General features: G+C 33.6%; 1 protein-coding gene across 1 annotated transcript in view; it reads right to left on the minus strand.

Annotated features, from left to right (window-relative positions):
- The window catches only part of LOC129231839 (constitutive coactivator of PPAR-gamma-like protein 1 homolog), a 107520-nt gene that overhangs the window by 19744 nt on the left and 73916 nt on the right, over positions 1-13860 (minus strand). The window contains exons 10-13 of the mRNA XM_054866222.1: positions 9283-9535; positions 5938-6052; positions 5641-5847; positions 1051-1213 (exon numbers count right to left, since the gene is read on the minus strand). Of these exons, the coding sequence (XP_054722197.1) occupies positions 1051-1213; positions 5641-5847; positions 5938-6052; positions 9283-9535 (738 nt within the window). The remainder of the gene's footprint in view (positions 1-1050; positions 1214-5640; positions 5848-5937; positions 6053-9282; positions 9536-13860) is intronic.

The raw sequence follows: 13860 nt of genomic DNA on the forward strand, positions 1-13860 counted from the left end.
TGCAATAAAATACTTTCGCATCACCAAGGTTCGCACTTCTTGCGCAAACTAGTTCCTTTTTCTATTTTACTTTTTAAATCTTAAGTTCATTTATGAAACATTTTTTTCCCCTTTCTTTATTTTATTTTGCAGAATGATAATTTCAGGTATGTTAAAGAGGAAATATTGTAATTCAATTTCTACTTTATAACAGCACGTGGCTGCTCCGATTTTCGACACTAATTGAAGCGATGTCGATCCTAAGATAGTATTAAAAATTAATGTAAAAATAAAATTCTTGCACTTACTTTGACCATATCTACTATTTTCTTACAGAATGCTACTTCCTTTGTTCTTGCATCTTCCCGTTTGCGATTCATAGAAGGCATGACGGAAAAAATCAGAATAGCGGTCTCAGAAAAACGTAGGCAGAGATCGGACCGCAAATTCGCACGTGCTTTGTCCAGTTCACCGCATGGAATTAAAAAAAAAAAAAAAAGGGTGCAAGATGTGAGGTGCTGGGTCGGTCAGTTCCCGCCCCTCCCCCTCCCTCCATCGACGTTCGATGGGGAGCGAAAGCGCTGACGTCATGATTTTGAATCTTCCTTTCGGACATCGTTTCCTCCTTTCTCCCCTTCGGATATCGTAAATATAAATTGTTTGTACACCAGTAAAAGGGCAGGGCGCATGATTAAAATTCTACTGCAGGGGCAGGGCGCGTTTCTTCGGGTCTAAAGAGGGCAGGGCGCATCAGCTCTTTAAAGAAAAGGGGCAGGGCGCCGCGCCCTTTGAAAAACGCATAACGGGAACGCTAGTTATAACTATTAAACGTTGCTTTGCGAAAATATCCTTTTTTCAGCCTACCCTAATACACACGTGTTTCAATAGATGCTCTGTTGATAACCAACAGCTATACTCAACACAGTACACACAACCAGATAACGAAAAGGGTATGTGCAATTTTTTGTCACACAAAACTACATCACTTGTATCACACAAAAGTTTGCCATTTCCAAACCCTCACATACAAAGTTTCTCTTCAAAAATGAATACAAAAATATAACATTTTACCTCTTCCACGACCTTGAGGAATAGGATGGACAGGTGCAGGAAAGTTAGGAAAAGATGGATGAGGACGCCTTAAGCCAGTATTCACTTGCAAAGGCAGAAATTGAACTGAAATCCCATCAACTATTGCACTTCTCATTCTTTCAACAGTAAGTACTTCTTCATACTGCAATATCCACATAACAATTATGTAATACATTGTCGTCAATCATAATGAAAAATTAAATTGAACTTCTCTCAGTCAGCATGCACATTCATTTACTTCCATCAAAATGCTGAAGACATAGTTACTATTTTAATAAGCTAAAACCAAAAGCTGTACTGCTCTTTCTTTGGTAATACATTTTAAGAAAACGGGATCATTCAAATTATACTGTGCTATAGACATCACAAGAAAAGACTTAAAATTTCAGTTTGTTCGGTTCTTATTCCAATTTTAAACAAAATGCTCAAACTTCTTATTCACAGGGCAAAATTTTACTGTTCATGTTTTTATTACATACTTGCCAACCTTCCAAAAAAGGGGGGGGGGACACCAAAATACCCAAACTCAATGGCATTGCCAGAGAGGAGTTTTTGAAGTCTCCTTTGCTGATTACAGCCTCTTTCGATAAGCTGTTCCAAGTACCCAATCTTACTGAAGTTGTAATTTTCAACATTTGAGGTAAAGCATAACGAACACTACTGGCTTTTCTAGATTTTCAGTGAATAATCATTACGCAACCACCCGTTACACACCTTAACTATTTTAGCAGACAAAGAAAATGATGTACTTATAAATTCAACTTTATAAAATTATATAATTCAACTTTATATTTTAAATACAAACTTTAAGTTAATTTGTTAGGTGCTCAATTGCTTGCATTTAAATTTTTTTACAAAAGATCTGTTATTAACAAAAGTTAGCCAAAGATAATTAAATTCAAAATTGCAAAAATAAATAAGCATATAATTTAACAAGACCAAAGTATTTAATTCTGCAATTCTTTAGTTATTAAAAAAAAATAAATAAAATAAGCAAATCTGATGTAGCATGTGTCAAAATAACTTCTAGTTGCCAAAAATATAAAAATATTTACGAGATGCAAAAGGATTGAAATCTCAAACAAGGAAGCAAATTTTCGTGAATTAAATTCAATGTTGTCATGTTTCCCATAAGATAAATTTATATTTTACTAAAACTAAACATAAAAGGTAAAGGTAGCAAAAATGAAAATAACATCTGATTAGTCAATATATTTAAGTATTTGCAAGATTGCAAAAAGATTGAAATTTCAAACACAAGAAGCAATTTTTCGCGAAGTCTGAGTTCGTTCAATGTTGGCATGTTTCCCATAAAAAAAATTTGTTTTTTATTAAAATTGAAAAAAAAAATACTAATCTAAGGTAGCATATGCGAAAATAACATTTGCTTAGTGAAAATATTTAAATATTTGCAGCATCCAAAAAGATTGAAATTTCAAACACAAGAGCAATTTCCCGCAAAATCTGAGTAAGTTAATGTTGTCATGGTTTTCAAATTAATTCCTTTTTTAATTAATGAAATTAAACAAAAAATAAACTAATCTAAGGTATCATATGTCAAAATATCTTTCGGTTGTAAAAAACATCAAAATATTTACAAGATGCAAAAGAATTGAAATCTCAAACACGGAAGCAATTTTTCGCGATGTTACGTATTGAACACATGTTCAGAAAATTGCATTGGTGAAATACTTTAACTTTTTAGCACAATCCGATGATTTTTGGGAGAATTTAAGCACTAAGAAACTTTTTCAAGTAGTTAAAAATGAACTTTTTTTTTCAAGCACTTGGAGGTTTTTCAAGGGCATACAAACCCTAATCAAGCATAAAAGTGCCAGTGGACAGAAAAAAAAAGCTACTCACGAATGCCAAAAGTATCACACCGAATGCATACACCATATAAAATGATCATACAGACATCATTAAATGCATTAAAAAAGTTATTTGTGCACACATAAATTTAATAAGACAAAACAAAAATTCTTACTTTCATTTTCAGAAATATTCCTTTACTAAAACAAGTCTTTGGGTTTGAAAATCACTAATGAGTGATTAATTTTATAATTCATAAAAAAGAACAATTTTGTTAAACATTTTGAACATTGTAAAGTCACAAAACACACTAAGTTTCCATCTGACAGTTTTTGCTTTACATTGTAGAAAGAAAATCATTAAAAAAAATATCAAACAATTATGAAGACAAAAGTTCTTGAATTGGTAAAACAACCACTAGATACAATGAGACAAATGGTATTTTTGAAAATTCATTAAAAATTAAGGATAATTTATTGCTTTTTTTTGCAATCTTTTGGGACATCTGCTCTAACTTTCTTCAAAGTTTGCATTTTGCTTAGCCGCTAAAATCGACCTTTTGTATGCAGTACTTCACAGTCACTTCAAATTCTTCATCTTTCAATTTTATTTTTAATCTATTTTCCAACCAAGAAAATTTTAAATTTTGTTTTTCTCACCACCATCTATTTCACGCACTTTGTGCTCTTCATTTATAGTTAAGATATTCATAATGGCTAAAGTAACATCTTCTTAGCAGCTTCACTTTCCTGAACGATCGCATGTACACTAACATAAGCTAACAATGCAATCACAACATCGCACTGAAAGTACAAGTCGTAGTTATTTATTTGAATTGAACTGCTATTGCTAGTGATCCCTCTTTAAAATTCACGGCCAAAGTATCAAGCACTTTATCTACGCCACTTTCCATGGCTGGCAACAAAACCTTCTTTCCCTTTTGAAAATGCTTACAATTAGTGATTGTCATTGGACCGCACGGAAGTAACCACGTCTACCCCGACCCTGCCTTTGCTCTGTACGTGAACTGCTCTTATCACTAGGAGAATGGATGCAGCATGCCCGAAATACAGAAGTTAGAGGTCGTCTTGTGTAAGCAGATGCCCCTCCCCCCCTCCAGTCATGACTTCGACACATTTTCATTGATCTCAGAGAGCTTTAAAAAAAGTGGATTTCCGAGAAAACGAGGAACATTTTCATGCCTGATCACATGTATTGTAAAGATCATGAACAGGCAAGAGGAAAGATTTATGCGTTAGTAATCTTTCACTTGTTGGTCTATAGTAAGTTAGAAAGTTATGTTTTCTATGTAAGATTTAAAAAAAAAATATTTATGGCGCTTCTTTGACTCAGAGGTTCTAACTCTGTCAGAAGTTCTATAGCAACTATAGGAGTTGATTTAGCACCCCCATGAACGAACCACAACATATTGTTTTGGAAAATCTCGAGCTTGCCTATAACAGTACCTGAAGCAGTGATCAAAACTTTTGAAGTCTGATTACGGAGTTTTGCAAAAACAAACATTTAACTATTCAAAATTACCAAAACCTAACATGACTGAGATACATCTGTAGGTTTTATTTCACTTCTAAAATGTTTGGAAAGATGACTAAACCTTTAAAATATAAATAGGAGTAGGTAGTATGCCTAATGATACCAATTTCGGAAAAATATTTCTCAAATCTTAATTAGCATCAATTGCCATTAATGATGGATGTACCTCCAGCAAAATATTGATGAAAGGTCTATAAGTACTGAAAGGAATCAAGCAACCAAGTCTTTAAAATGATCAGGTATTTTTCAATACCAGACTTGCCAACCTTATGAAAAGAAAAAACGGGAGATCCAGTCAAAGCTTTAAGGGAGAAAAAGGGACATTTTAAACGATGCTATAATAAGTAAAAAAACACTGTTATAACAAGTATTTATTTGATTTTTTCATGAAAGAGAATTCACTCGTATAATAGCTCTTATAAGTTTGTAGATATTTCATTTTTTCAGACATCGCTAAAGATGAATGTTAAACTACAACGCACGCGGTAGATCAAGGAACAAGATGAAAACACGCGGCGCAGTTAGCATGCGTCTGAAACTGAACGATACCGCGTAAACGGCGCATGCGTGAGATAGAAGTAGAAGTGCGAACGTGGAGTTAAACCAAAACACCATCGCCGGAAGCATTTCGGTCGACACTCCGAACGCACCCATCGAATGTTTGCCGCTCACCTTGCGTTCAACGAACCTCACCGGTCGACCGGTAAGTAACCGGTTACTAACCGCAGCGTTCCATAATCAACCGGTTACCGCATCCGTTACCATTCTAAGCAGTTGATTGGAGCAAGTGATCATTAGCTGTCACGTGATTAACTAACCGGTCGTGCTCATCGAACGTAAGCTCACTGAGCAGTGCGGGTTTGCTCTGCTAGTCACGCCATCTATTAGGACTGTGAGTAACTATTTTAAGGAAGAAAATTAAGTTTAATTTAAAAAAAAAAGAAAAAAACCCGAATAGAGTAAAAAAACGGGAGAAATGGATACTCAAACGTACAACCGGGAGAATGGAGTAAAAAACGGGAGTCTCCCGTGAAAAACGGGAGAGTTGGCAGGTCTGCAATACAGAAATTCCTTCCTCTTCAGTGATATACAATGAATTAAACAAATCCTATTTTGTATACCGAACAAAGTAGTTAAATTAGAAGAACAACACAAGAACACCATGTCATAGTCCCATGCACATATAAATGTACAAAAACTTACATGATTATCACAGAGGTCCATGAGATTCTTGGCAGCATTTGCCTTGAGCAATTTCCGGTGAAATATCTTCCCATCAAAAAATAACCAAGGACAACACATCAACCATGAAATTGGAGCACCACATGCATCATTAGCCATAAGGGCATGTTCAACACCCTGCATGAATATAGCAGCTAACATAATTCCTCGAGGCGTAATGAGAGGTACCTGGAACAAAGCATTTTGAAATATGAAAATTTAACCCATAAATATAATTTCCTGCAGAGTAAAGACATAAGAAGAGAGAATTCTTAATACTTCTAATTTTTGGGTATGCTCAGTGTCCATAAGTTGAGGATCAACAGCCTGCACAAGAAAAGCATCCAACTCATGTTTGTGTATAAATGGCATTTCAGGAGAACTGATTAGATACCTACAGAAGAAAACGAGAATGAACGATTACTGAGTTAAATTTAAGTGAAGAAGAGAGCATCCTCCAAGTTTTGTGTTTGGAAGGGATAAAATTTTTGGAGGGGGGAGGAGGGGGGGAGAGCAAAAAAGCAATATTGTTTGAAAATTACTAACAATCATAAAAATTTCACCTCATTCCCACATCATAAAAATTTTAGTTTGATGTGTTCTACTGGGTCCCAACTGAATTAAAATTGTAAACAAGCAATTTGTTCTCATATATATATATATATATATATATATATATATATATATATATATATATATATATATATATATATATATATATAAAAGATATATTTTAAGAACATATTTTAAATATAAATTCAAAGACTTTGAAAAAAAATAAAAAAAGAAATAATAAATACTAAAGTGTACTGTAATGCCAGTGCAAAGCTGCTAGAAACAAAAACAGTACAAACATATTCATAAATAAACAATCTAAATAAAATTGAAGATGCAAAAAGCAAGAACACTAAAATGAAAAAAGGTGAACCAGGGACTGACACTTTCTCAAGGGGAGGACCGGTCCCTAAGTTCACAAGGCCCTTTCTGTTTAATAACTTGCTACCCTCCCCGAGAGCCTTGGAGGAAAATTGAACAAGAAAACATACCTGAAAAAAGTGAACGAAAGCGTTTTCAAGTGAATCATCAAAAGGAAGAAACAATCAGAAAGTAGACCTTGGAAAAGGAATGATATGTACGTGCCAGGCAAACATGCAGATTTTATTCTGCTACGTGCTATTTTATTATTTTTTTTCATTATTTTTCAGGTATGTTTTCTTTTTCAATTTCCCTTTAAGGCTCTCGGGGAGGGTAGCAAGTTATTGCCCCCCTTCCCTCTTGCTAAACAGAAAGGGCTTTCTGAACTTAGGGATGAGTCCCTGGTTCACCTTTTTTCATTTTGGTGTTCTTGCTTTTTGCATCTTCAATTTTATTTAGATTGTTTATTCATGAATATGTTTGTATTGTTTTTGTTTCTAGTAGCTTTGCTCTTGCATTACAGTACACTTTAGTATTTATTCTTTCTTTTTTTTTTCAATGTCTTTGAATTTGAATTTAAAATATGTTCATAAAATATATCTCATGTTGTATATTATAATGTGCTTTAAAGTTTCTAGCAACTTAGCGCTGGCTTTGAGTACAATTCTCGTGCTTCTTACTTATGGATAAGTCTATTAATATTTTAGTGCCTGGCAAAATGGAGGCTCGTATAGCATCCTGTGCTCGGTACGGTGTGTTCGGAGAGGAACATACCGGATCAAAATCCTGCTACTCTCTTTCTAGTTCAATTGTTAAAGGTTCTTGTTCTAATTTTGAATTTTGTTCGTGTTTGAATTGTGTTACTTTGTTTAACTCGCTTGAGTTAGCAAAGAAAAAGGATCCTATTAGTACGAGTTCTTTGCATAAGTTTTCAGAATTCACTTGTTCTCATCGTAAACTTTCTTTCAACTCTTGCCATTCAAAACTTTGCAAACCATGCCCCAACTTCAATCCATTGCAAATTGATAATTCAAGGAAATTTCCTATTGCATGCAAAGCTTATAATGTTATTTACCTTATTAAATGTGGGCTTTGAAATTTCAAATATGTTGGTCAACTTCTAATTGTTTATATATGCGCGTGAATTTACATTGGTCTAATATATCCAATTATTCTGTTAAAAAGGATTATAACCTTGAATTTAATCATTTTAAAATGCACGATTTTAAATTTGCCATTTTTAGCATTCTAGATTTTGAAAAAGATTATAACTTACACATTTCTAAAGAATTCTGATTAATTCAAATATAACATTGTCAAAAGAACTTTACTCTGTTTTCAAAACTTGAGCATCAACTTACATCAGAGGAGGATTGAATAGAGGAGGATTGTTGTAACAACATAGAAAATTTTTAATTTTTGATAAGCATCAAAAGCTAACTTTTCGACAGAAAAACAAAACATTCATGATCACTTTTTACTCAAAAGCAATAATTGGTAATCACACATTCACCTAACCTTTTTTTTTTTTGCAGTTGCATCATGAAAAAGGACATCCCATAACAGCTTACTGTTATATACAGGAGCATCTGCAAACTATTACAAAAGTAACCTTGAACTTTGACCCTAATTTAACCTTTTGTTAACCATTTCAGATTCTGACAATTCTGACAATTGATTAAAAATTAAGTTGTAGCACGATGCCTATTTTATGGAATTGCACCAAATGCTAAAAATTAGGGTCAGTGAATATGTTAAGGGTTTCGACTTTGGACTACAAAATATGGTCTTTAGAGGAGCCCCTAAAAGTTATACAGTAAGCTAACAATTAACCGCAAAATAGGGTGGCACGGAAGCCGCAGATAAGCAAGTTTGTAGATAACCCGCAAATTAAGTAAAAATGGTTCTAGTGTGTGCAAATAGAGCTTAAAAAGAGCAATGACAATCACATACATTTGAATTATACCTAGAATGATAACAGTATGTAAAAGCTAGAAAAGAATGTACATTACTGCATTTATAGCAAACGGATTACACACATGCAAGCAAATGGTAAAAGCACAGTAACTGCAACAGACAAACCTAGGTTACTCCAATCATGCAAAGGGAGGGAAAGAGGATTTTTTTTAAAGACTGGTCCAGTCACTCGTTTATGCGCATAAGTAGTGTAGATCTGAAAATCAGTAAATATAGAGTACGTCAAAAAATAAGGAAGTAGTAAAGATGTAAAGCAGTAAGTAGTGTCAATGTAAAAATCAGGTTTCATCTAGTCAGGTTTCGGTAACCTTAAAAAGTTTGATGTCAATAAAAGGGAAGGGGAAAAAAGCAACATGAATGTCTAAAAATAAACTTGTTAAGTTAAAATGTCTACATGCAGAAATCAAACTTTTTTTAAATTGAAAGTGTGAAATGTTGCAGATAATCCACCCCACAGATAAGCTGCTTACAGATAATCAGGAGTTCACTGTACTTGAAAATAGAACCTTTATATGGCTTTTTACTGACTTGTTTGGAACCCTGAATGGTAACTTATCTATAATTCATAGGTAATTCTTTTTCTGTGTCAGACAAAATAGTAGATTAAATAGTTTATGGCTAGCTGATTCTCTGTACCAAAATAATAGTGATTAACAATAACAGAAGTATTTGAAAAGATGATAAAAGGTAGTAAATTTTATACTAGATGCCAAGTAATTCCAAGCAACATACCGCAAAACACAACAAAGTATAATCATATGCTGAGGAACAAGGATTGGATCACACATCTGAGGAGTGTTGCTTCGCATGCATGTCAGGAATGCTTGTAAGCGTTTCTTGTTATCATCAGGGCCAGAACCAAACCATAAACGAGTCACAGTAGGTACTGGCCAACCCAAAGCCATAGAAGGCACTACATCAGGCTTGTTATACTTGTTAGCCTTAGACCAAACCCATTCTTTTATCAAAATGTCAGGCAATGTTTCTGAAGAAAAAATAGAATTTGATTCAATTAAAATGATGCATAGCTTAAATATCGAAGAAAATTATTTTTAAAAATTGCGCATACATTGACATAATTTTTTAAACACTTTTACGTTTATTATTTGCACAGCAAAATAAAATACCAGGCCAAAACAACATTCATAATTTGAAAAGATGTCAATATGCATATTTTTTAGAAATTACTGAACATTATTAAAAATTCACTTTAAAATAATTTTTTAACGTTAGATCATTATCTAGCATGTCACTCTTCTGTCTTTACACAATTTCCTATCAATGATGTTCAAATGCATTTTTTTTTAACATAGATGAAAATAAGTGAAAAAGCTAAATCATTTCTGAATGCAATAAATGGATAATTTAATCACATCAGTTATTGAAAGGAATTTTATAGTACTTAAGAGCCAATTTTTATAAGAACTGGGCAGATATGGGGTGTTTGGATATACACCATTTTTGATTTTGCTCAAATTCTTATGGTGTTTTCTTTTAAAGATTTTAGAAGACACCATATTTTTTCTTTTCCTCCAAAATCATTTTTGCACCAGTAAAAATTCGTAAAGTGGAGCCCAACGTAAAGGTTTTTCAAAATCAGCCTTTTTTAAAATTTAATTATTTCTGTGTCATTAGCCAAAAGTCTTGTGTTGACAATAAGGCATTTAGTACCTAAATTGAAATAAATCGTAAATTTTGTGGCTGACCTTCAGCACAGGAGTCTCCAAACTTTGTTGAAAAAATGAAAAAGTGCCATGTTTGAGGCCCTCTGGTTCCCTGCATTAAGGCTTAACCATGGTTTTTGTACGTAATTTGTGTAAATATATATAAATTATTCAATACCTTCATTAATTGCATTGCTCACCCTCTGCGCTGGCAAAAAATGGCAGTTTTTGTATCGAAAAATGCTAAGAAGGGCAGTTTTCATGAGCCTTTATCTCAGTGCATTGAGGGTCAGTGTAGAACTGGATACCTGCATTTCAAACTAGAGTATGTGTGTTTTCACAAACAAGTGACAGAACTATGGGCAAATTCTTTTCAAGAACACAATACATATTTCAAAACAGTAAAGTGAACTCTATTCAGTTTTCAATTCAATCAAGATATCCTCCGAGTTTAAATTTCCCCCCAGGGTTGGCACTATGGTGATTATTCAGATTTAATTCGAGAAGGGTATAATAGAATAAACAAAGTTTATGCAATTTTGTATTTTTTACATTTTAGAAGTAGTAGTACAAGTAGTTGATAAGACTAATTTTATACAATTTGTACTGGAAATCATTTCAAACATCATTCATAATTTTACTGATTTCAAAAGCTGATTTAAAACCTGGCTTTTGAAAGAAAATCAAAAACAATGAATAAAGAATACTACATGCCAGAAATATCTGTAGAAAACACAGTTATTATTGCGATAAAAACTTAAGTGATTTGTAACACTTTTGAAGCTGTTTCAGGTAACATTATTAAATATGTCGATTAAGATGGCTTCTTTCATTTAATAATGACTTCTTTTCTTCCTTTAGGCTGTACATTTTCATGACAAAAATTATTTTCTCTGCACTAAACTACCATGATAGCAAACAATTACTCAGTCATATTTTATTACTCATGATAAAAGCAATATGACATTATAAAACGAGCTGATGTGTGCATCACATGACTTCTTTTTACTCCAATTTAAAGATAATAGTGCCTCGGAGTGAGCAAAAAAACACTTAAAAGTGGTGATACACACAAAGTGGCGATATATTGCCAAGTGCTTGCCGAATTATAGCACCGCTCGAGTTTACATTGAAATTAATGATTTTATCCCAAAAAGATGTGAAACACCTCCTTTAGAACATCCGAATGCAACCAAAAGAGAAGGTCACAACTAGAACCCACTTGGAGTCTATGTACCAAATTTCAACTTTCTAGGACATACCCTTCTTGAGTTATGCGAGATACATAGGTACATACACACATACATACGGACGTCACAAGAAAACTCGCCGTAATTAACTCGGGGATTGTCAAAATGGATTCTTCAGGTGTCGATATGTTCTTAGGCATGTATCCACGTGTGATCGGGCTGAATAAAAATCAATCTTCATTCGGGGGCGAGCAAAATGGAAATTAAGGCCAATTTTTGGATGAAATTTTTTTTGTGAATACAATACTTCCTTTTTTGTAAAAGGAAGTAAAACGGGTATGGTTACCTAACTGACTAAGTGGGACAGTAAAAAAATGGCCAGACAAAGCATATAACTTGAGTACAACTAACTGGATGCAACGTTAACTCGTATGCAATTTCCTCATCCTGAAGTGCATTTACTGAGCCTGCAGAACCATTGCCCATAGTTCTGTCACTTGTTTGTGAAAAGACATACTCTAGTTTGGAATGAAGGCATCAAGTTCTATACTGACACTCAGTGCACTGAGATACAATCCTCTAAGTACACTTTTTATCATATTTTGATGACAAAACTACTATTTTTTCGCAGCAGTGAGCATTAACCATGCATTTAATAAGCCTATTTAATAAATTATATATATTATTACAGAAATTGCTCGCACAACCGATGGTTGAACCTCAGTGCATGGAATCAGGAGGCCTCAAACATAACACTTTCACTTTCTACAGCACAGTTTAACCACCCTTGCTAGAGTCCACTGAAGGTCCTCCATAGAATTTACGATATATTTTATTTGAGGTACTAAATATATTGTAATCACAAAGATTACTTTTGCTGATGCTCAATGCGCAGATATAATTGAATATGTTTTGAATTTTTTATGCAGAGATAATTGAATAATTTTGATGAAATATTTTTAATAAAATTTTAAATGCAGAGTTACGTGTGTGACTCAGAAACACATTGAAGCTTCTAGAAAAAATCTGATGGGACGTGTGCTCAATGATAGCAGTGACGAGTGTCCGTTCACGTGACTTGGATATGTAAATAACCGTGGGGATATTTAAACCGCTCGCAGCTTATGTTCTTTCTCTTTGATTACCTGTCTTCATCGTAGGCGGTTTGCTTCGTCGGCATTTGAACTTGCTTATTCATGCCACTCATCCTTCTTCAAAATTATGAGCTTGTGTTAGCTTATTTCCTACATTAAAAAGTTTTAAAGTTTACATTGAAGCTTTAGTCGATAGTCATGCAGTTTAGATTTCATCATTTCTGTATTAGTCATCTCATACATTAATAGCACATAGCACGTGGTGTGCCATAGTTTGTAGCTAAATGTGAGATGGAATTATTACGGTTTAATATATATTTTATCATTTATAGACTATTTTAGCTATATACCTTATTGTTTAATAAACGTCGTTCAAGTTTGAAATAGTATATTAGTCTTCTTTCAGAACACACTCAGCAAATATTAAAGGAAATATTGAGGAGATATTATTAGATTAGAAATTCTCCACACCATTAAGTATTCCAAAACTTTATTTTTTCATGAAGTTCGTACTTATAGCAAAAATATATTAGCTATACGTGTGTGACCTTGTGTAGCAGTTAGGGGGAGTTCCTAATAAAAATCCACAGTTGCGCACAGTAATTCTTTGGTACTCAGAAACTCACATGAGGATTTTTGTCCCCATGGGTGGGAAAAAGGTGGGCTTTGACCCTGGGGGTTTTCCTAATCGAATTCAGTAAACCTTGGATCTTTGCCAAATTTGGCACAGACCTCCTTTAATGCTCAAGAATTCACATAGAGATATTTTCGCTCCTATGGGGGGGGGGGGGGGGAGGTGGTCGACCCCTTAGAAGGCCTTTGCCAGAAAATCATTGAAATACCTTTGTGCTGAAAAGTAAAGTAAGAAATAACATCAAAAATAAATTGCAGATTATTACAGACACGTGTTCGGGCATTACAAGGCACGCTTTTTTCAATGCAAAAGAAATGAGCTTATGGATGAAAGACATCCGACAAAAGCCATGAGCCAGATAAGTAAACAGTTTAAAAGATATAAATAGTGGATTAACCAAACACCAATGAGAAAATTATAAACCAATAAAGAACCAATAGGAATGCGAACAAGGGACAAAAGTTCTTTCACAAGTACATTACATTAAGACAGAAAGAAAGAATTCAATTGGGCAAAGATTACGCCACAAAGCTAAAACAAAAAGAAAATGTCAATAATCATAAACCGCAAGCAAAGAAAAAGCTGAATGGAAGAAAAAACATCAGGAAATGAAACAAAAATTTTCATAATTAAAAAAAAAACCTTGACTGCATAAAAGAAAAAAAAATATAAGCCCATTAGTTTAGAATGTTATTAAGTACTACTGAATAACTACACCATTGAAATAG

This window comes from Uloborus diversus, chromosome 10, assembly GCF_026930045.1.
Source record: "Uloborus diversus isolate 005 chromosome 10, Udiv.v.3.1, whole genome shotgun sequence".
Lineage (NCBI taxonomy): Eukaryota > Metazoa > Arthropoda > Arachnida > Araneae > Uloboridae > Uloborus > Uloborus diversus.